At 44.5% G+C, this 24415-nt stretch overlaps 1 protein-coding gene and 1 long non-coding RNA gene across 3 annotated transcripts in view; one reads left to right on the top strand and one right to left on the bottom strand.

The window, feature by feature from the left end:
- Positions 1 to 5101: 5101 nt before the first annotated feature.
- LOC142659678 (uncharacterized) lies at positions 5102 to 23600 on the bottom strand. The gene is made up of 3 exons (XR_012850359.1): positions 22956 to 23600; positions 6017 to 6170; positions 5102 to 5901 (listed from the first exon to the last, which is right to left on the bottom strand). It is a non-coding gene; the product is annotated as an uncharacterized LOC142659678 (long non-coding RNA).
- The window catches only part of PHAX (phosphorylated adaptor for RNA export), a 186048-nt gene continuing 184577 nt past the window's right edge, over positions 22945 to 24415 (top strand). Inside the window, exon 1 of one of the 2 annotated variants that reach the window (XM_075836051.1) lies at positions 22945 to 23384. In XM_075836051.1, coding sequence (XP_075692166.1) covers positions 23130 to 23384 — 255 coding nt within the window. In that variant the 5' untranslated portion in view covers positions 22945 to 23129. The remainder of the gene's footprint in view (positions 23385 to 24415) is intronic. The other variant, XM_075836041.1, reaches the window with a different exon arrangement.

The following is a 24415-nucleotide window of genomic DNA, read 5'->3' as shown; positions in this document are numbered from 1 at the left end:
CGTTTGTCAGCTGCGCAAAAAGCGCGTCAGGTTCAATATCTCCGCGTATTTCGCGCATCACGCACCCATTGAAGTCAATGGGTGCGTGAAAACCACGCAGGTCGCACGGAAGCAGTTCCGTGCGAACCGACTGAAACAGCGCACCAGCTGTCAAAAGGATGAATGTAACCAGAAAAGCACCATGTGCTTTTCTGTTTCCAAACATCCAAATGTAGTGTCTTTGAGATGAGCGAACCCGGACAATCGAACCGAACTCGTTTTGGCCGAACCCGGCAAAAAAATTTCCGGTACGCGACGTCCGGAGATAGTCACTGTCCAGGGTGCTGAAAGAGTTAAACTGTTTCAGCACCATGGACAGTGACTACTGATCCCAATAAACATGAACCTGTAAAAAAAAAACGAAGTTCTGACTTACCGATAACTCCCGGCTTCTTCCTCCAGTCTGACCTCCCGGGATGACAATTCAGTCCAAGTGACAGCTCCAGCCAATCACAGGCCAAGCACAGGCTGCAGCGGTCACATGGACTGCCGCGTCATCCAGGGAGGTGGGGCCGGATGTCAAGAGAGGCGCGTCACCAAGGACGCGTCACCAAGGCAACGGCCGGGAAGTTCTCGGTAAGTACGAACTTTTTCTTTTTTTTTAACTGGTTGCTGTATATTTTGTTCGGCATTCACTGTCGAGGGTGCTGAAAGAGTTACTGCCGATCAGTTCGCTCTTTCAGCACCTTGGACAGTGACGGGCGTCGACTAGCCTCATCTCTATGATGGCGGCTGTGTGAAAATCACGCAGCCGCGCATCATACACGGATGACACACGCAGCTGTCAAATGGTTTTTGCGCGTGCAAAAACGCAACGTCCGTCTGTATCTGCCCTAAGGCCGGGTTCCCACAGGACGGATACGCTGTGTAAAAACCAGGCGGCATATTCCACATAGAACCCACAGTACATTCAGTCTAAAAACCACGCCACAGTATGGTGTTTTGTTTTTTTTTTTACAGAATTTCTGCATTAGAAAAACCACTTATACTTCCGAAGGTTGTTGTTATGATGTTGTGTCCCTCCATTGCAGTCCGGTCTGCCCTTCCTGGATGACGCTGCAGCCTGTGATTTGGCTGCAGCGGTGGTCACATGGGCTGTAACGTCATCCCAGGAGGCTGGCCTCTGACATCATCCAAGCCAGCCTTTGATAATGTATCATCCCATGTGACCAATCACCGTCTGCAGCGGTCATATGGGATGCAACGTCATCCCAGGAGGCAAGACTGCAGGAAGGAGGAGGGCGTTCTGGGTAAGTATGATTTTTTTTTTTTTTTTGTAGTTGCGATTTTTGCGAATACGCTGCAAAAGTCGTAAACACTGGGCTTTCCGTTGCAGGTTTTGCATCCACATTGAATTCAATGGGGGAAACCCGCAACGGAAAATCAACAAAAAAACTCAGCATGAATTGACCTGCTGCGGAATTAAATTCTGCACTGCAGGTCAATTTATTAACGTTTACACTGGGTTTTTTCAGCAGCATGGGCATGAGGTTTTCTGATCTCATCCACTTTGCGGCTACTGTAAATCTTGCGGAAATTCCACATAGAATTTCGCTGCGGATATTCTGCAGCGTTTACGCTACGTGGGAACCCGGCCCAAAGGCGTTTTCTGGGATCATTAGTTTAGTTAGCCATCTTATTAATAAAAGGGGTATTGCCAACTGAAAAATACATAGCATGGCCACGGGATATGCCATAGATGTCTGATAGATGAGGGTCCCAGCATGCTCGGCTTTTTCCGTAACTACCAATGGAAAGAGCCACGCGTGGCCACCTCTCGTCATTCTCCACCTGGATCCAACGGCTGCCTCACCAGGTGGGATGGGAGACTCCCATTCTGGATATAGGTGCGGGTACCAGTTTTTGTTTTTTTAAATAGTTATAGCACACCTAATGAATAGGCCATACATTTTTTGGGTTAGGACTACCTTTTTAAGAATAGGAGGGCTTTTAAAATTGTGTTTAGTGGGGGGAAAAAAAACAACCTCCCAGCAAAAATGACAAAGAGCTGCGCACTGCTGCAGTCTGTGCATTGCCTGACCTCCAAGCCTTTAAAATATTTGTGATACTTAGGGTATGCGCACACACAAAATAAAAAACATCTGAAACTACAGAGATATTTTCAAGGGAAAACAGCTCCTGCTTTCCAGATGGTTTTTTTTAAGCCACTCGCATTTTTCGCGCCGTTTTTGCAGCTGTTTTTCTAGTCTATGAAAAAAAACGGCCGGTCGGAACAGAACTAAGTTTTTCTCATTAAAATCAATGGGCAGATATTTGGAGGCGTTTTGCTTCCGATTTTTCGGCCTGAAAAACGGCCGAAAATAAGCCGTGTGAACATACCCTCAGGCTCTGCTCACATCTGCGTTGGAGGCTGTGTTCGGTCCGTGATATATGGACCTTATGTCGGCAGTATTTCCCGGGCTGAACACAGTGCAGTGAGGAACGCTACACAGTTATGTACGATGCCAGGAGTCCCTGCCTCGCTGCGGGAAAACTCCCATACTGTAATCGTTTTTAGCACAGGACAGTTTTACCGCAGCGAGGCAGGGACTCCTGGCATCGTACAGAAATATGATGCTAGTAGCGTTCCTCCCTGCACTGTGCTCAGTCTGAGAAATACTGCCGACATATGGTCCGTATATCACGGACCGAACACGCTTGTGAGTGGGAAGCCTTAGGCGCATTCGTTACAGATCCAGTCCAAAATGGTGAAAAAACTGCTATTTTTAACGGTAAAACGACGGATGGAAACCCAACGGAACCCATTAAAGTCAGGTGACTTTGGTGTCAGTCATATGACGGATCTGGCTTTTCTGTTTTTTTCATTCTGCTCCTATGACAAAGCAGAGCCACGGAAGACCGTTTCACACAAGCACATTGGTAAACATACGTAATAAGGATCCACAGTACGGACTACTGATGAGTAACATGAAGCAGCACTCCAAAATAAAGTGGATTTAGCCAGCAAACATTTAGGCCTCATTAACACGAGCGTGTGCGTTTTGCGCGCGGAAAAAACGCAGCGTATTGCGCGCGTTGCCATTGCGTTTGCACTGCGTATACGCAGCGTTGTTGTGGTTTAAACGCGCGCACGACTAGCGTTTGCAACGCGCGTAAAAAATGCAGAGGGGATTAATGCGAGGCCAGCCTACAAATAGGCCAGCTGGCCCAACCCCTGCTTGCTGGGAGAAGCCGGTTTTGCACCTTATTTCCGCCTCTGCAGAAACCCCAGTGTGTGTTTCTCCATTGAAGTTGGAATTGGCTTTGCACGGCACACTTATGCCTTCTCAGTCGCTGGCACGTGTGCTTCTTGCCTGGATGATCTCACGTCGTTTTTGGGAGTGTCGACCCATGCTGCAGCACCAGACGCCTGTAAGATGTCGCATTTGGGTTCATCCACTTGTGGCCCAACGTACGAAGAAAGGCCATTTCCATAGCCTGTATGAGGACTTATGACGGCATCCTGTAAAATTTCGAACCTTCTGCCGCATGTCTGTGGCCACATTTGACCTGCTTGAGCAGATTCGCTCTGGTCTCACCTACAAGAATACCAACATGAGACGCTGCATTTCGCCCGAGGAACGTCTGCTTGTGACCTTGAGGTATGTGTGCAGCTGCTATTACTTAGTCAATGACGCTGTCTGCTTTACCAGCCCCCCCTAACATGTGTTGTGGCTTTCTTTTGCTTTCTCTTTGTTTTCTAGATTTCTGGCCACAGGCAATAGTTATCATTCGTTACATTTTGAATTTCTTTTGGGAGTGACCACCATTTCGTTCATTGTCACATCCACCTGTGTCGTGTTGTGGCAGAGGTTAAAGACCACGGTCATGCCTCAGCCCACGACAGAACAGTGGCTAAGTATTTCTGAGGGATTTCTTAGAGCAAGTGAATTTCCAAATTGCATTGGTGCCCTAGACGGCAAACACATTCGTGTGAGAAAGCCCCCACGCAGTGGCTCGCAATACTATAACTACAAGCAGTTTTTTTCCATGGTATTGTTAGCCTTGGCGGACACGAATTATTGTTTCACTATTGTTGACATCGGCTCGTATGGAAGCTCGGCAGATGCCCGCATATTCCGTTCATCAAGAATGGGGAAGCGACTCGTGAATAATCGACTGGCGGTGTCGGAACCTTCCGGGCTCCAGCGGACCCCCAATCCCGTATGTCATCGTGGCGGATGAGGGGTTTGCCCTGACAAGGCAAGTCATGCGTCCTTTTGTGAGAAGGGGCTTGGATGACCGTCGGCGCATGTTCAATCTCCGCCTAGGCCAAGCTCGTCGATGTGTGGTATGTGCCTTTGGCATTATGTCGAACAGGTGGCGTGTCTTTCTGACGACAATGCAATTGTCCATGCAGAATGTCACACTTGTTATACAAGCGTGTGTCGTTCTGCATAACTTCTGCCGCATTAATGATGCTACCTTTGATGCAGAATATATCCTAACACATGCAGGCAGCAGCCACACTGTCCCGGTTATTCCTCTCGGCCGATCTCTCTCATCCGGCCTTCGAGTGCGGGATACTTTGGCGGCATATTTCGAGTGCCCATCAGGAGCCGCACCGTGGGGGCGTGATGACCTTTGAAGGGTTGTCTGTTGTTTGGAGGCTTCACTACACACGTCACATGTGGCCAGGGTTTTTCGAAGTTTTTGGGGTTCGTGTTGGGTTAGGGACTCGCAAAACATGAGGACCCTTGACGCGGGTTGCGAGCTTACATCTGTCGGGGTTTGAGCAGGACTTTTGGCAACATGCTTTCTGGAGATAGAATGATGGGCGGCCTAAAGTTAGGCAAGTCCAATTGCAAGTGTACTTAGTGTGCTTCGGGGCCCATGACAGCACCCAAACGTTCGCACCTCTTGCAAACAATGTCAAACCCCGAGAGATTAACTAAAACCTCATATCACGTGTGCATGCATTGGGCCCAAAGGCCAGAAGTGTGAGAGGGTATAGCCAAAAGAAATGTGGGTCAAACATTGTGTTGAGGGGTGTAAAATAAAAACAACACGCAATAGAAACAATCAACATCCATGTTTTTAATGTGTTCGGAATTCACACAACGGAAACATGGTGTGGTCAGGAAAATACACATACATATTGTAGAAACAAACGGACACCAACATGGTGTAATCTACATGAGAGGACGAGTTGCCATCCCTTCATAAAAAACAAATTGGCCGCCCAAATATCACGACACCAACACACTCACAGGTGTTGGTAGTGGTGGCCCGGGGAGGAATACGCCGGCATTTCAGCACCACTATGCTGGACCTGGAGCTGCGGAGGTTGTTCCTCGCCAGCATAGTGGTGCTGATGTTGTCCGTGGTACGTTGGGGCAGGGAAGTGGGGAGCCATAGGACGCATATAGGGGTGCGGTCGTGGCATCTGGGGGGCTGGATGATATGTTGCCGGCATCTGGGGCGTGGTGGCCGGCATGGCTAATCCGCGCCACTGCTCAATGGCCGTGAAGCAGTGGTTTGGATTGTGGGGCGGTGTGGAGGCGTCGATCAAGGTTATGATCGACGCTTGCAGACGGGCCATACGATCCATGGGGACCAGCCGGAGTAGGGGAACGATGCTGCGCCCAAAGGAGTCGTTCCCGTCCTCATCCGCGGCTCGGCGTAGATATTCAAGGACCCGGCTATCAACTTGCCCACCAGCGGAGGCCTGTGGAGCACGGCGCCGGCGAGTGGGGGCACGCACGGGGCGCTCCTCAGCCGGAGAGGCGACGGCCCGTGCAGACTGGACAGGGGCGGGGTCCAGGGGTGTCGGCTCGGGGCAGGACATGGGCAGCAGGAGGTTCCGGCAGAGACTCTTTGATGTCCGTCTCCTCAGTTGTATCCACCAAATTGTCGGTGGTTCTATAATGGGAAAATTGCGTAAGAACAGAATATAGAACAATGCCCACAACAACACGATGGCAAACAGGACATGGGCGAACACACATTAGACACATGCAAAAGCAGAATCTCTTACGTGCGCATCTCCATTATGTCCTTCAGGAACATCAACTGTTTTGTGTACATGTAGGGGCGCTTACGCGAGCCGCCATCTCCGCTGCGTCCCTTTTCCCCCATTTCTCGGCGGAATTGGTCCCGGCAGCTCCGCCACAGTGTTTTGATGTCTTGGACTGTTGGAGTAAAAACAAATATAACGCCATAAGAACTGTGCCCTCTCACTAAAATGAGGGGCCCTGCCCTGCCAATGACATGGTACACGGTGATGCGCCTGCTCCACAAAAGGTCATTGGGCAAATGCGCGGAAGACACATACAGGGCCCCAGTTCTTCAATAGGGATGACATTGCATTGCCAGAAAAAGCATGGTACTCACCCAACCGACTGCGGTCCCAGGTTCGGCCACTCTCCCACTCCTCGCCAAAAAGCTCCCTCGCTACCTCCTCCCAGGCGTCCTCCTTGACCGTGCGGTCGTGATACGCCTCCGCGCGAGTGTCCCAAATCGCCCCATGGCCCTGGACCAGGGCCATGAGGCGCTCCACGTCAATCCCACGCGGCATGGCAGCAGATGTCAGTGGAGGGAAAGTTCTGTGTCAATAGGCTTGCCCACTCGCAGTGAAAACGCAAGCACTTCCTGGTTTTTGTTTGCTTTGTCCAGCTTTATAAACTCTTTTTCATGGACATAACAAGTGATGCGTAAATTTCGCGCATGCAACGCAGGAGCGTCCGTGTGTCATGCGTGTTTTTCATGCACCCATTGACTTCAATGGGTGCGTGATGCGCGAAAAACGCACGATTATAGAACATGACGTGAGTTTTACGCAACGCACTCGCGCTGCGCAAAATTCACGCATCGTCTGCACTGCCCCATAGAGTAATATAGGTGCGTACGACACGCGTGAAAAGCACGCGCGTATATTACGCTCGTGTAAATGAGACCTTAGGCTCAATGCACATGTTGCATATCACTTGTGGATTTGCAACGCGTATTTTCATGCGCCAAATCCACAGCGTAATACAATACCAACAAAGTAAATGAGATTTCAAGAAATCTCATCTACACGGTGCAGATTTTTTCTGCGCATAAATTCACCTCTGGTGCGTATTTTAAAATCCGCAGGATGTCAATATATCCTGCGTTTCCGCTTGCGAGTTGTATCTGACAAGTTTTAAAGAAAAATGTGCAGCATAAAACTGCACCTATTTCCGCATCAAATGTAAATACAGCACCTCAAAACGCATCAAATTGTGCAACGTGTGCATGTAGCCTAAGGCCTTATTTACACGAGCGTTGCGCACCTCGGACAAAAGTTTTTCACGGCCATGGGGCATCTGTGCTCGGCGCTGCAGGACGCGTTGTCTCGCATCCTCCATAGATGAGTCTATGGAGGGACGCGTGAAAAGCTAGGTCATGTCCTATTTTCCCACGGACCCTTCACACGGTCCGTTGAAACAACGACCGTGTGAACGGGCCACATTGAATTACCTAGGTCCGTGGGATGGCCGCTGTCACCACATTATAAGTGCTCTGTCACCACATTATAAGTGCCCTATCTTGTACATGATGTGATCGGCGCTGTAATGTAGATTACAGCAGTGTTTTTTATTTAGAAAAAACGATAATTTTTGACGGAGTTATGACCTATTTTAGCTTTACTAATGAGTTTCTTAATGGACAACTGGGCGTGTTTTACTTTTTGACGAAGTGGGCGTTGTGGAGAGAAGTGTATGACGCTGACCAATCAGCGTCATACACTTCTCCCCATTCATTTACACAGCACATAGCGATATAGCTATATCGCTATGTGCAGCCACATAAACACACATTAACGTTACTGCAGTGTCCTGACAATGAATATACATTACCTCCAGCCAGGACGTCATGTCTATTCGCAATCCTGACACTTCTGTAGCGTCTCTGTGATATTTACAGCAAGGCAAGCGTAATCTCGTGAGATTACGATGTAACCTGTCATTTAAAAACGAGATTACGCTCGCCTTGCTGTAATCTCAGAGACGCTACAGAAGTGTCAGGATTATGAATAGACCACGTCCTGGCTGGAGGTAATGTATATTCACTGTCAGGACACTTGAGTAACGTTCTGGTGTGTGTATGTGGCTGCACATAGTGATCTAGTAAGAACACGATGCTGCTGTGTAAATGAATGGGGAGAAGTGTATGACGCTGATTGGTCAGCGCCATACACTTCTCTCCGCAACGCCCACTTGGTCAAAAAGTAAAACACGCCCAGTTGTCCATTAAGAAACTCATTAGCATAAAGCTAAAATAGGTGATAACTCAAAAATGATCGTTTTTCTAAATAAAAAACACTGCTGTAATCTACATTACCTCGCCGATCATATTATGTACAATATAGGGCACTTATAATGTGGTGACAGACTTTAAGCCACCATGATGTACAGTTACGTCATGGTGATTGCGAGGGCGCAGTAGCTGACATTGACTGACCGTCGGGCTCCTGCTGCAACTGGCAGAATCAGAGAGAACTCAGATCTCGGCCATTTCACACCTAAAATGCGGTGGTCCATAGCAACTGGGCCATTAAGTGGTTTGAAAGAGGGAGGGGGCTGCCAATGGGTTGCCATGGCTGCTGGAGGCCGAACAGAAGCCCTCAGGCCTGCCATGCTATATGTCTATTAGGCACTGACTGTCTAAGTATACTAAAGCATTATATAAGTGATCAGAAGATCACTTTGTGAAGTCCCCTAGTGGGACTAAAAAAATAAAGTGAAATACAGTTAAAAAAATAAAAAGTGCAGAATAAAAACTATACAAATTGGTTTTATTTTGTAAAAGTGTAAAAAACATATACATATATACAATATAGCCGTGATCGTAGCGACGTCCACAATAAAATGACCAGGTTAGTTAATAAATCCTATGTAACCCAAAATGACACCAATACCATACAATCCTGTAAAAAGCAATCCCACATGTTTTTATTGTGAAAAAATAGTAAAACTTAAAAAAAAAAAAAACATCCTACACATAGTAGTACTTCTCAATGAATTAGAATATCATCAAAAAGTTTATTTCAGTAATTCAATTAAAAAAGTGAAACTCCTATATTATATAGAATCATTACACACAGAGTGATCTATTACCGGTATTTTTTTTCTTTTAAAGGAACAGTGTCACCACAAAAAAAATTTTCATGTCAGTTTTATGTTAGTGTTTTATTAAAAACGTTTTTATTTATTTGTGTGTTTGTGTGTTACTTTTTTCTATTTTTTCACTTTTTCTTCCCTATGGGGGCTGCCATTTTTTTTTCCATTTCTGTATGTGTCGATTAACGACACATACAGACATGGAATACGGCAGCCACAGTCCCATAGGGACTGCGAACGGGGCCCGTCCCATCCACTTCTGTGTACGCCGTCTGTGTGGGAACGGCGCATGCGCCGCTCCCACACAGTCCAATTTGAAATGCGCGCCGTCCGGCGCCATTTTCCTGTGGACCGGAAGTCGCGGCCGGACAGTAAGATTACTACTTCCGGTCGCGGCTTCCGGACTTGTGCACTTGGACCAGCGGCAGCAGACGGAGCGGACGGGCCGGAGGGAGCCGCGGCGGCAGGAGCAGGTAAGAGATTTCTATGTATGTTCGTGTTTGTGTGTGTTTACTACTGTATGTTAACCTACTACACTGTGTGTTAGCTCAAAAAATGGCGACACACAGTGTAGGTTAGACCGTTCAATCCCCTCGTTTATCCCGGCACTAGCCAGAATAAAGGAGGGGGGGATTCTCAGAGCTCACTAGAGCGAGTGCTTTTTTCCCAATTTTGCAGCAAAAAGCAATGTGGTTGCTTTACCACATGCAATGCTGCAATTTTGGGAATAGCTCCATCTAGTGACCAGCACTGGGAAATATTATAAATTAGAATCTAATTTATAATATTTCCTGACTCGTGAAAAAAATTAAAAAAATTTGAACAATGTTTAATCACCTACACACTAAATGTTGAATTAAAAAAAAAACAAAACATGTTTTGCCGGCAACACATTCCCTTTAAGCCCTTAACGCTCAGTGATGTACTATTCCGTCATGGAAACCATCCCGTTCGCACTCCATGACAGAATAGTACGTCACGGGAGTAACGGCCATTTCGGCCGTCTTCCCGACACATACAGGAGCTGTGAAAGCTGCTGTCTTGTACAGCGTTTGCCGCAGCTCCTATAGTGGGGACCGATCGCTGTGTCCCCGCTGATTAACCCCTTAAAAGCCGCGTACAATAGCGATCGCGGCCTCTTAGGGGTTTAACCACCATCGACGGCCCACTACATGATAGCGGGCGGCGATCGTGGCTATGGCAACCGGACGCTAAACAATGGCGTCCGGCTATGCCATCTATGGACGCCTAGTGGGTCGTGACAAAGTCAGGACCCACTATGCTTTCTGTCAGTGAGTAGCTGACCGCTCCAATACACTGCACTACGCATGTAGTGCAGTGTATTAGAATTGCGATCAGGGCCTCCTGCCCTCAAGTCCCCTAGTGGGACAAAGTAATAAAGTTAAAAAAAAAAAAGTTTAAAAAAGTTGTGTAAAAATGAGAAAATAAAAGTAAAAAACCCCCTTTTCCCTTATCAGTCCTTTATTATTAATAAAAATATATAAATAAACTATACATAATTGGTATTGCCATGTCCGTAACGGCCTGAACTACAAAATTATTTCATTGTTTACCCCACGCGGTGAACGCCGTAAAAGAAAATAATAATAATAAACTGCACCAGAATCACAATTGTTTGGTCACTTCACCTCCCAAAAAATTTAATAAAAAGAGATCAAAAAGTCGCATGTACCTAAAAATGGCCCTGATCGAAACTACAGTCCGTTACGCAAATAACAAGTCCTCGCACGGCTTTCTTGATGGAAAAATAAAGTTATGGCTCTTAGAATAAGGTAACAAAAAGTGAATGATTTTTTACAATAAGTATTTTATTGTGCAAACACCATAAGACATAAAAAAACTATAAACATCTGGTATCGCCGTAATTGTATCGCCCCGCAGAATAAAGTGAATGTCATTTATAGCGCACGGTGCACGCTGTAAAAAAAATAGAATAAAAAAAAAATAGAATTGCTGTTTTTTAGTCACCACGCCACCTAAAAATAGAATAAAAACTGATCAAAAAGCTGCATGCGCCCCATGAAAACTGCATTGAATTCCTCGAGGGGTCTAGTTTCCAAAATAGGGTCACTTTTAGGGGGTTTCCACTGTTTTGGCACCACAAGACCTCTTCAAACCGGACATGATGCCTAATAAAAAGGAGGCCTCATAATCCTCTAGGTGCTCCTTTGCTTCGGAGGCCGGTGCTTCAGTCCATTACCGCACTAGGGCCACATGTGGGATATTTCTAAAAACTGCAGAATCTGGGCAATAAGTATTGAGTTGCGTTTCTCTGTTTTACAGGGGAAAAAAATTGAATAAAAAGGATTTTCTGACAGAAATAAATGTCAATTTCACCTCTACTTTGCTCTAAATTCCTGTGAAACACCTAAAGGGTTAATAAACTTTCTAAATGCTGTTGTGAATACTTTGAGGGGTCTAGTTTCTAAAATGGGGTGTTCGATAGGGGTTTCTAATATATGGGCCCCTCAAAGCAACTTCAGAACTGAACTGGTACCTAAAAAAAATTAAAATGAGGCAATACTTCGTTTCTTACATTGTACTGATAATGAGCCGTGCCCACCCCGAGATGACCCCAGTTTTGACCGTTTGTATAAATGGAGACCCCTATTAGACTGTTTCAGTGCCCGGTTTTCCCAAGCATACACCCCCGAGAAGTGTATTTCTATTGATGATTCCTTGGTAGATTTTAAAGGCAGGCTTCAATTCCGCCAGTACCTGCCGAGTAAGAGGGCAAGGTATGGCGTGAAGATGTATAAGGGTATACCTACAAATTTAGGATGTATGAAGGGAAATACACCAGTATTTAGCCCTCAGAATGCCCCCCCCCCTTACTGGGAGTTAATGCAAAAATTGTGTGGGATTTGGTGCACCCACTGCTGGACCAGGGTTACCACCCCTAGCTGGTTAATTTTTATACCAGCGTCCCACTCTTCAAGTGCCTCGCTTCCAGAAATACAGCGGCATGCGGCACTGCTAGAAGAAATCTGAGAGGCCTCCCTAAGACTCTGCTTTGGCAAACAAGAAGGGGTGAGAGCAGGGTACAATCTAGCAGCAACATATTGTGTGTCACGTACAAGGACAAGAGAGATGTACATCTACCTGTACGAGGTACCAGTACAGAGACCCCCAAACCAGACTGCATCCTGGACTACAATAGGTACATGGGAGGGGTGGACTTGTCAGATCAAGTCCTGAAGCCCTACAGCGCCATGCGGTGTGGTATAAGAAGCTGGCCGTGCACATCATACAGATGGCATTGTACAATGTGTACGTGCTACGTCGATGTACAGGCCAGACGAGAACTTTCCTGGAATTTCAAGAGGTGGTTATCAAAAAACTAATATTTAGGGACCAGGAAGGGGGGGCACCCAATACTTCTGGAAGCGAGGCCACACGCATCGTACCAGGGCAACACTTTCCAGGAGAAGTTCCCCAAACTGGCAAGAAGGGAAGAAGTCAAAAGAGGTGCAAAGTCTGCTATAAGAGGGGGATAAGGAAGGACACAATATATCAATGTGACACGTGTCCCAAAAAACCAGGGCTCGGTATGAAAGAGTGTTTTAAAATTTATCATACAACCCTTGATTTTTAATTTAGCCCAATTTTACTTCTGATGCACTCCGCACAGCTTATCCCCCCTCGTCTTTCCCCTCTGAGGCCTGCTGCGTGCCCAGGTAGCTGTTAACAGCCACATTGAGGGTATTGCCACACCCGAGAGAACCCACATTAGTTTATGCGGTGTACGTCTCCGGTCAAAATGCTCACTTAGCTGTAGTTTTTAAAATGGGGTCACTTCTCGGGGGTTTCAACTGTACTGGTACCTCAGGGGCTTCTGCATACATGACTTCGCACCAGAAAATCCCCAGTAGGCCAAATGGTGGTCCTTTCCTTCTGAGCCCTTCCATGGGCCCAAAGGGCAGTTTATCACCACAAATTGGGTATTGCCGCACTCAGGACAAATTGGGCAACAAAATGAGGTATTTTATTTCTTGTGAAAATAAGACATTTTGAGCCAAAACGACATATTATTGGAAAAAATTAAAAATAAATTTAAATTCCCAGCCCAATTCAAATAAGTTCTGTGAAAAAACTATGGGGTCTAAATGGTCACAACACCCATAAATGAATTATTTTAGGGGTGTAGTTTCCAAAATGGGGTCAATTCTGGTGGGTTTCCATTGCTTTGATACCTCTGGGGCTCTGCAAATGCGACATGGCACCTGAAAACCAATCCAGCAAAATTTGGACTCCAAAGAACACATAGCGCTCCTTTCCTTCTGAGCCCTCCCATGGGCCCAAACGGCAGTTTATCACCACAAATGGGGTATTGCTGTACTCAGGAGAAATTGGGCGACAAAATGGGGTATTTTGTTCCCTGTCAAAAATAAGACATTTTGATGAAAAATGACAACTTATTGGAAAAAATTTCATTTTTTTAACTTCACAGCCCAATTCAAATACGTGCTGTGTAAAAACTGTGGGGTCAAAATGGTAACAACAACCATAAATGAATTCCTTGAGGGGTGTAGTTTCCAAAATGGGGTCACTTTTGGGGGATTCCTACTGTTTTGGCACCTCAACACCTCTTCAAACCTGGCATGCTGCCTAAAATATATTCTAATAAAAAAAGAGGCCTCAAAATGCACTAGGTGCTTCTTTGCTTCTGGGGCTTGTGTTTTAGTCCACGAGAACACTAGAGCCACATGTGGGACATTTCTAAAAACGGCAGAATCTGGACAATACATATTTAGTAGTGTTTCTCTGGTAAAACCTTCTGTGTTACAGAAAAAATTGAATAAAATTGAAATTCAGCAAGAAAAATGAAATTTGCAAATTTCACCTCTTTAATTCCTGTGAAATGCCTAAAGGGTTAAATATATTTTCTGAATGCTGTTTTGAATACTTTGAGGGGTCTAGTTTTTAAAATGGGGTGTTTTATGGGGGGTTCTAATACATAGGTCCCTTAAAGCCACTTCAGACCTGAACAGGTACCTTAAAAATAAGGCTTTTAAAATTTTCTTAAACATATGAGAAATTGCTGTTTATGTTCTAAGCCTTGTAACGTCCAAGAAAAATAAAAGAATGTTCAAAAAACTATGCAAATCTAAAGTAAACTTATGAGAAATGTGAACTAGTAACTATTTTGGGTGGTATAACCGTCTGTTTTACAAGCAGATGCATTTAAATTCAGAAAAATGCTATTTTTTCTCAATTTTCTCTAAATTTTGCAATCTTTCACAAATAAACACTGAATATATCGACCAAATTTTACCACGAACATAAAGCCCAATGTCTCACGAGAAAACAATCTCAGAATCGCTTGGGTAGGTTTAAGCATTTCGAAGTTATTACCACATAAAGTGAAATATGTCAGATTTCAAAAATGGGTTACATAGTTAGTACGGCTGAAAAAAGACACATGTCCATCAAGTTCAACCAAGGGACGGGAAAAGGGAGGGCAAAAATTTCTACACATAGGAGCTAATACTTTTTTGTTCTAGGAAATGATCTAACCCTTTTTTAAAGCCATCTACTGTCCCTGCTGTGACCAGCTCCTGCGGTGACTATTCCATAGATTCACCGTTCTCACAGTAAAGAAGGCTTGTCGCCTCTGCAGCTTGAACCTTTTTTTCTCCAGACGGAGGGAGTGCCCCCTTGTTTTTTGAGGGGGTTTTACAAGGAACAGGATTTCACCATATTTTTTGTATGTGCCATTAATATATTTATATAAGTTAATCATGTCCCCCCTTAGTCGTCTTTTTTCAAGGCTAAATAGGTTTAATTCTTTTAATCTTTCCTCATAACTTAAATTCTCCATACCCCTAATTAGCTTCGTTGCTCTTCTTGGGCCTTAAAGAGGCTCTGTCACCAGATTTTGCAACCCCTATCTGCTATTGCAGCAGATCGGCGCTGCAATGTAGATTACAGTAACGTTTTTATTTTTAAAAAACGAGCATTTTTGGCCAAGTTATGACCATTTTCGTATTTATGCAAATGAGGCTTGCAAAAGTACAACTGGGCGTGTTGAAAAGTAAAAGTACAACTGGGCGTGTATTATGTGCGTACATCGGGGCGTGTTTACTACTTTTACTAGCTGGGCTTTCTGATGAGAAGTATCATCCACTTCTCTTCAGAACGCCCAGCTTCTGGCAGTGCAGATCTGTGACGTCACTCACAGGTCCTGCATCGTGTCGGCACCAGAGGCTACAGATGATTCTGCAGCAGCATCGGCGTTTGCAGGTAAGTCCATGGAGCTACTTACCTGCAAATGCTGATGCTGCTGCAGAATCAACTGTAGCCTCTGGTGCAGACACGATGCAGGACCTGTGAGTGACGTCACAGATCTGCACTGCCAGAAGCTGGGCGTTCTGAAGAGAAGTGGATGATACTTCTCATCAGAAAGCCCAGCTAGTAAAAGTAGTAAACACGCCCCGATGTACGCACATAATACACGCCCAGTTGTACTTTTACTTTTCAACACGCCCAGTTGTACTTTTGCAAGCCTCATTTGCATAAATACGAAAATGGTCATAACTTGGCCAAAAATGCTCGTTTTTTAAAAATAAAAACGTTACTGTAATCTACATTGCAGCGCCGATCTGCTGCAATAGCAGATAGGGGTTGCAAAATCTGGTGACAGAGCCTCTTTAAGGCCCAAACTAGGCTGCGTCCTTAAGGGGTTAATGTTGATGATTATCGCTAAGGGTATGTTCACACGGCCTATTTTCAGCCGTTTTTCGGGCAGTAAACACCTAAAAAATGGCTGCAAAATCGGAAGCAGAATGCCTCCAAACATCTGCTCGTTGATTTCAATGGGAAAAACGCAGTTCTGTTCCGAAGGGGTCGTTTTTTACGTGGCCATTTTGAAAAAACAGCCGCGTAAAAAAACGACCACGAAAAAGAAGTGCAGGTCACTTCTTGGGACGTTTTTGGAGCCGTTTTTCATTTACTCCATAAAAAACAGCTCAAAAATTGGTCGTAAAAAACTCCGCGAAAATTGCGAGTGGCTTAAAAAACGTCTGAAAATCAGGAGCTGTTTTCCCTTGAAAACAGCTCCGTATCTTCAGACGTTTTTTGCTAAGTGTGTGAACATACCCTAACACCTAATGAAAACCCCAAATTGAGTGTCTCAGAAAATTAGAATATTATATAAGCCCAATTTAAAAAATTATTTTTAATACCGAAATGTTGGCCTACTGAAAAGTATGTACAGTATATGCGCTCAATACTTGGTCAGGGCTCCTTTTGCATGAATTACTGCATCAATGCAGCGTGGCATGGAGGCAAGAAGCCTGTGGCACTGCTTTGGTGTTATGGAAGCCCAGGTTGCTTTGATAGTGGCATTCAGCTCGTCTGCATTGTTGGGTCTGATGTCTCTCATCTTCCCCTTGACAATATCCCATAGATTCTCTATGGGGTTTAGGTCAGGAGAGTTTGCTGGCCAATCAAGCACCGTGATACTGTGGTTATTAAACCAGGTATTGGTACTTTTGGCAATGTGGTCAGGTGCCAAGTCCTGCTGGAAAATTAAATCTGCATCTCCATAAAGCTTGTCAGCAGAGGGTAGCATGAAGTGCTGGAAAATGTCCTGGTGGACGCTGCGCTGACTCTGGACTTGATATAACACGGTGGACTAACACTGTTACTCAGTGTCCAAAGTTCTGTTTTCAAATGACAGTAAATTTTGCATTTCATTTGGAAATCTCGGTCCCAGAGTCTGGAGGAAGAGTGGAGAGGCATCAATCCAAGTTGCTTGCGGTCCAGTGTGAAGTTTCTACAGTCAGTGATGGTTTGGGAAGCCATGTCATCTGCTGGTGTTGGTCCACTGTGTTATATCAAGTCCAGAGTCAGCGCAGCCATCTACCGGGACATTGTAGAGCACTTCATGCTTCCCTATGCTGACAAGCTTTATGGAGATGCTGATTTCATTTTCCAGCAGGACTTGGCACCTACCCACACTACCAAAAGTACCAATACCTGGTGTAATAACCACAGTATCACTGCTGGATTGGCCAGCAAACTTGCCTGACCTGAACCCCATAGAGAATCTATGGGGAATTGTAAAGAGGAAGATGAGAGACATCAGACCCAACAATGCAGACGAGCTGAAGGCCACTATCAAAGCAACCTTGCCTTCCATAACACCTCAGCAGTGCCACAGGCTGATCGCCTCCATGCCACGCCGCATTGATAACACCTCAGCAGTGCCACAGGCTGATCGCCTCCATGCCACGCCACATTGATAACAGCTCAGCAGTGCCACAGGCTGATCGCCTCCATGCCACGCCGCATTGATAACACCTCAGCAGTGCCACAGGCTGATCGCCTCCATGCCACGCCGCATTGATGCAGTAATTCATGCAAAAGGAGCCCCGACCAAGTATTGAGGGCATATATTGGACATGAAACTTAGAAAAAAAGAAAAAGATCCAGAAATATAGCTAAGCACTCTTGGGTTCAATAAGAATAAATAATTATTTTATTTTTTGAATCCAGATAATACCGGTAAAGTTAAATTTATACATAAATACACAAAAAACAATTTAAAAAGAGAATTCTCCTGGCCAGGAAAAAGAACATACAATAAACCTTCAAAACATAAGTGATATTGCCTGATGGATATATAGCATGATGTATATGTGTTACACGATTTTACAAAAAGATTTCCAAATGGAAAACCGCTGGACTGTGTTCACACTTGCGGTTTCCAAACATATATGTAATTTGTATCACAATATTGCCAAAGTACCTATTTGAAGTAGCTGGTAATGATATTAATAACGAGATTTTCTTCATATGCATGTAATATGACTTGACTCTCAAAATAGAAAAATAGCCTCACGAATTAAAGAAATGTGGTTATAAGCGTGCTTTTTTCTCTCATCAAGTGGATCAATAATTCCAATTCAAATCTAATGGTGATAGGAAGTCTTTTCACAGACCCTTGGGTCAATGTATAGCCCTCAAGCAGTTGGACTTTGAAGTAAGATATGAGCTTATATGGGTTTTTACCTTCACCTCCGACATCCAGTAAGTGCCGGGAATAATTACCTACCTGGCTGCCGGCGTGCGATCTTGTCCAGTTGGGTCCGTTCCTCTTGGAGTGCCTTCAATTCACCTGAAATATCAGTGTGCGATCCTGCATTGCTGGGCCCCTACCTCCGTGAGTACAGCGGTTGTTGCCTGCATGGATCAATAGAGGAAAGCGCCAAGGGAAGCAATGGTGGAGATGTGGATGCTTTGAAACCAAATGTGTGGCCACACAGGCGAACTTCCCTCTTGAGGAGATCTGCCATTCCTTACACCGGAGTTAACTACCTCCCTGCATGGTCTTCCCGGCACTTACTGGATGTCGGAGGTGAAGGTAAAAACCCATATAAGCTCATATCTTACTTCAAAGTCCAACTGCTTGAGGGCTATACATTGACCCAAGGGTCTGTGAAAAGACTTCCTATCACCATTAGATTTGAATTGGAATTATTGATCCACTTGATGAGAGAAAAAAGCACGCTTATAACCACATTTCTTTAATTCGTGAGGCTATTTTTCTATTTTGAGAGTCAAGTCATATTACATGCATATGAAGAAAATCTCGTTATTAATATCATTACCAGCTACTTCAAATAGGTACTTTGGCAATATTGTGATACAAATTACATATATGTTTGGAAACCGCAAGTGTGAACACAGTCCAGCGGTTTTCCATTTGGAAATCTTTTTGTAAAATCGTGTAACACATATACATCATGCTATATATCCATCAGGCAATATCACTTATGTTTTGAAGGTTTATTGTATGTTCTTTTTCCTGGCCAGGAGAATTCTCTTTTTAAATTGTTTTTTGTGTATTTATGTATAAATTTAACTTTACCGGTATTATCTGGATTCAAAAAATAAAATAATTATTTATTCTTATTGAACCCAAGAGTGCTTAGCTATATTTCTGGATCTTTTTCTTTTTTCATTAACCTATATCAGGAATGGCACCGTGCTATATTATATTGCAACTTTGGGTTCTTTAGGTATGGTTTGCAATAACCACATTTTTTTTTCTTTATATATTGGACATACTTCTCAGTAGGTCAACATTTCACTATTAAAATTGGGCTTATATAATATTCTGATTTTCTGAGACTAAATTTTGGGTTTTCACTGTTACCATAATCATCAACATTAAAAGAAAAAAAACTGCTGGAAATAGATCACTCTGTGTGTAATGAATCTATATAATATAGGAGTTTCACTTTTTGAATAGAATTACTGAAATAAATTAACTTTTTGATGATATTCTAATTCATTGAGAAGGACTAGTATTTGTTATAGCGGTTAGGGTAGGAACACACACAACGTATTCAGTGTGGATACACTGCGTTAAGCTGCACAGCGTATTCGCCCTGAACACCGCAGGGAATGGCGTCCGGAAAATGGCACCACATTATAATGCGTTTTTCCAGCTGAATTTCCGGTGCGAAGTGGCGCCGGGGAAAAAAAAACGTTCATAATTACCCCCTCTCTCTTTTCGGCGCGTAGTCCGGCCTCCTGGGATGACGTTGCATGCAGGCCATGTGACGCTGCAGCCTGTGATTGGCTGCAGCGGTCACATGGCCTGCAACGTCATCCAGGGAGGCCGGACTAAAGAAGAAGCAGGGAACTCTGGGTAAGTATAACTTTATTTTTTTGTTACTTGTGATTTTTGAGGCGCATCGCTGTGATTGCGCCGCAAGTATCATAACACACACTGCTTTGTTGCGGGTTTAAGCACCCCATTGAATTCAATGGGTAAACCCGCAACAGAAGAATTGTGTAACCGCAGAATTGTCATGCTGCGGTTGAAGTAACCGCACCGCAGGCACAATTTATGTGCGGTTTTTTTCGGCAGATATTTACCGCAGTGTGGGGACGAGATTTGTTGAAATCTCACCCACACTGCTGCTACTGTAATACGCTGCAGATTTTCCGCAATTAATCCGTTGCAGAATATCTGCAGTGTTTACGCTGTTGTGTTCTCCTACCCTAATTGTACCAACCCATAGAATAAAGGTAACACGTTGTTCTACATCGCACAGCGCAAATTACAAAGGCAATAAACAATGGCGGTATTGCTGTCTTTTGCCATTCTCCACAAGTAAGGCTATGTTCCCATCTTGTTTCTGTCAGGGTATGTTCACATGCAGTGACCAAAAACGACTGAAAATACGGAGCTGTTTTCAGGCAAAAATAGCTCCTGATTTTCAGAAGTTTTTTTCGCGGCATATTTTACGGCCGTTATTGGAGCTGTTATTCAATGGAGTCAATGAAAAACGCCTCCAAAAAACATCCCATAAGTGACCTGCACTTCTTTTTTGCGGGCATCTATTTACGCGCCGTATTTTGACATCGAAGCGTAAAATTACACCTCGTGGGAACAGAACACCGTAAAACCCATTGCAAGCAATGGGCAGATGTTTGTAGGCGTATTAGGGGCGTTTTTTCAGGCGTAATTCGAGGCGTAAAACGCCCAAATTACATATGAAAACACTGCGTGTGAAAACACCCTAAGAGTTAATAAAAGGTAATCAGTAATATGTAGTTATATGTACCCCAAACTAGTGTCATTGAAAAAAACAACTCTTTCTGAAAAAAAAAGACCGTATACGGCTATGTTAATGGAAAAAATTAAAAATAACTTATGGCTCTCGGAATGTAGCTACGCCAAAATGAAAACATTCCTGCAGACTTTAACGACAAAATAGGCTTGGCACTTAAGTGGCTGTTCACACCAGCGTTTGACTTCCGTTAATATGTTCCGTTCAACTTTTCCGACGGAGGAACCAATCAACGGAAAGCCGAACGGAAACTATAGCTTCCGTTTGCATTACCATTGATTTTAATGGTAATGCTTCCGTTGCCTTTGGTTTCCGTTTGCCTCCGTTCCTTAAAGTTTCAGTTTTTTTCACGAAAACAATAGCGTAGTCGGCTACGTTACGTGTCTGTGAAAAAACAAACTTTATGGAACGGTAGCCAACTGCAAACGGATGAAATCAATGGTAACGCAAACGGAAGCTCGTTTCCGTTCGGCTTTCCGTTGATTGGTTCCTCCGCCGGAAATGTTGAACGGAACCTATTAACGGAAACCAAATGCTGGTGTGAACAGGCCCTAAGAGGTTTCTTACTCCAAAGATTTCAACAAGTGTTTTACATTCACAAAAAAAGATGAAAGTTTATGGTGCGTTTTAAAATGGGTGCTTATTTTATACGCTCATGTGAATAGACCAAGATTAACATTTGCGCAGTATTACAGACCGAATAAAACGGATGGAATACTGATAGAGATGAGGGAATTGATTCTACACTAATCGAATTTGATCCAAATTTCCCCAAAATTTTGGATTTGGAAAATCTCAAAACTTGTGGGGTCATGGCGTGAATCGTGGAAAAATGGTGGACGTCACTATTATAAACATTAGATAAAGGATTAAAACATGACCGCAGGCAGAGTTCTCCATAATGTCTTGTAGGCAGCTTCCTACGACACACTGCAGTTATCCCTCCCATTACCCATATACGATTCCAGTTCATGACATATCTGGACGCCATTAGTCCTTGATGACGGATTCCACAGTTTGTTTCAACAAATCTCATCCACACACTGGAAAAAACGTTCATAAATTGTGCGGCGGTGCGTTCTTTTAATCTGCAGCATGTCAGTTTATGCTCCGGAATCGCTGCTCTTCTGTTGCGGCTTTTTTTTTATTGAATATAAAGCGTAGGTAAAATTGGCAACAAATTTTTGCAGTGGAAAACCTGCGGTTCTGTCACAAAGATTGCAAATAGGGAAAAACTAAAAAATGTTGGTTTAAAATGATTAAAGTTTATACTTACCCGTGGGTGTTGTCATAGCGACACGTCCCTCTGTTCTGCGTGCAGCCTGGCCTCCTGGGATGACATTTCATCCCATGTGACTGCTACAGCCAATCACAGGCTGTAGTGGTCACATTGGCTGCAGCATCATCCCGGAAGGCCTTGCTAAATGGGGAACAGAGGGACGTGTTGCTATGACAACGCCCGGGTGTAATTATTAACCTTTGTTTTCTAGCACGGTTTCCACAGCGGAGATTTCACCCAAAAATTGACACCACAATTTGGTGTGGTTTTTCAGTTTTAACATAAAGTCGGCTTAAATTATTAAGTGGCACACACCTCTTAGGCCCCATGCACACGACCGTGCCCGCAATCACGGCCCGCGATTGCGGGCACGGCCGGCCGCTGACTGACAGCCGCATTTTCGGGCCGTGCTCCCATACAAAGTATGGCAGCACGGCCCGCAAAATGCGAAAGAATGGACATGTTCCATAATTCCCGGAACATTTTCACGGCACGGACACCCTTCCGTAGTGCTACAGAAAGGTGTCAGTGTTCAATGAAAGTGAATGGCTCCGTTTTTGCGGACCGCAATCGCGGTCCGCAAAAACTGAGGTTTTTTACGGTCGTGTGCATGGGGCCTTAATATGTTAGGCACATTTCTGTCCGTCCATGCCACAGAAAGTTAAAGGGATTTGGGTCGGGGTCCTCGAACTTCAAAGGTATTGCTGCCTTTTCTCACATTCACTTCAATGGGAGAAAAGGCTGCAATACCTGTGAATCGCCGCTAGATGCGTGTCAAGAGTAAATAAAGGGGAATTTTTAGTGGCTGGAAAACCCCTTCAAATCTACAGCAGCCATAAGCAGTCGTAGATTTGCACTATAAGGTCGTGCCGCAGATAGACGCGCCCCTTCGCTAAACCCCGCCCACTTAAGAAATTTACCATAAAAGTCGCAATCTTTTACCTCAAATTGTGCCTTTTGCTTCTGCTACGCCAGAAAACTGGCCTAGAGGGCCATAACGTCTTGCCAATAAGTACACCAAAAAAATAGTGTGTGAATAATATGCTGCATCTATTATAAGGGGGCTGCTATATTTTTCCCAGATCACTATACATCTTGTCATGCATCCTTCATATAATGTCGTCAATTCCTCCCCAGAGTAGACACAGCGGCTCGGTGCGCTCCTCTGCTCCTGTAGTGCGGCTTCCCGCCTTCCGCTCTGCCGGAAGTAACGCACGGTCTCCATTGCCACCTCACGTGATTTCGTCTAGTGTCATGGCGCTGGAATGTACCCGGGGGATGATGGAGGATGAAGCGCTGGAAGACGGGGAGCTCAGTGGCTCCGACACCGACATGAAGGTATCAAGACCGGCAGAAAAAGCTCCAGTGCAGGTAACGCCATAATGTCATGTACGCGTAGAACTACGGCGTGCTACATATAGGTGCCCAGCCCCCTTGCACAGTACTGCTGCTTTGCGGCCATTCTTGCACTGGGATTTGTAGTGCGCTATCGTGTGTGTGCAGCATATGACTAATGTCGCTTCAGCGATCTAGTTACATGTGGTTTATAGATGCGTGGTGTGGTGAGGACGGAGGTAAAGCAGTTGCCCGTAGCAGCCGATCAGTCACTTCCGTCATTTTGTAACCTGTCTAGTGTAATGAAAGTAGTGATCTGATTGGTTGAGATGGACAACTGCTTCACGACTGTGTAGTCAATTGTGTTCTAGGATCTTTCCCGTACACGCTGCACATTGAAAATTTCTGTGTTTATTTTCCTATTTAATTTTAAGTCGGTAACGTTATTTCTATGAGCCTAATGCCCTGTTCACGGCACAATTTTTTTGCCCTGTGTTTAGCGTGTACATCGCGAAAGCGTTAAAGAGGCTCTGTCACCAGATTATAAGTGCCCTATCTCCTACATAATCTGATCGGCGCTGTAATGTAGATAACAGCAGTGGTTTTTATTTAGAAAACCGATAATTTTTTATGGAGTTATGACCTATATTAGCTTTATGCTAATGAGTTTCTTAATGGACAACTGGGTGTGTTTTACTTTTTGGCCAAGTGGGCGTGGTGAAGAGAAGTGTATGACGCTGACCAATCAGTGACCAATCAGCGTCATACACATCTCCCCATTCATTTACACAACAGATAGTGATCTTACTAGTGTGCAGTCACATACACACTAAAGTTACTGAAGAGTCTTGAGAGTTAATAGACATCACATCCAACCAGGACGGGATGTCTATTCATCACTGCCGACACTTCTCTAACGTTTACTATGGGATTTAATGACAGCAAGCGTAATCTCGCGAGATCACGCTGTAAATCACAGAGAAGTGCAGTGAAGTGGTCAGGATTCTGAATACACATCACGTCCTGGCTGGAGGTAATGTATATTCATTGTCAGGACACTGCAGTAA

The sequence above is a fragment of the Rhinoderma darwinii genome, chromosome 1 (genome assembly GCF_050947455.1).
Source record: "Rhinoderma darwinii isolate aRhiDar2 chromosome 1, aRhiDar2.hap1, whole genome shotgun sequence".
Lineage (NCBI taxonomy): Eukaryota > Metazoa > Chordata > Amphibia > Anura > Rhinodermatidae > Rhinoderma > Rhinoderma darwinii.
Note: the sequence above shows the minus strand (reverse complement) of the source record. Positions and strands in the feature narration are given on the sequence as shown.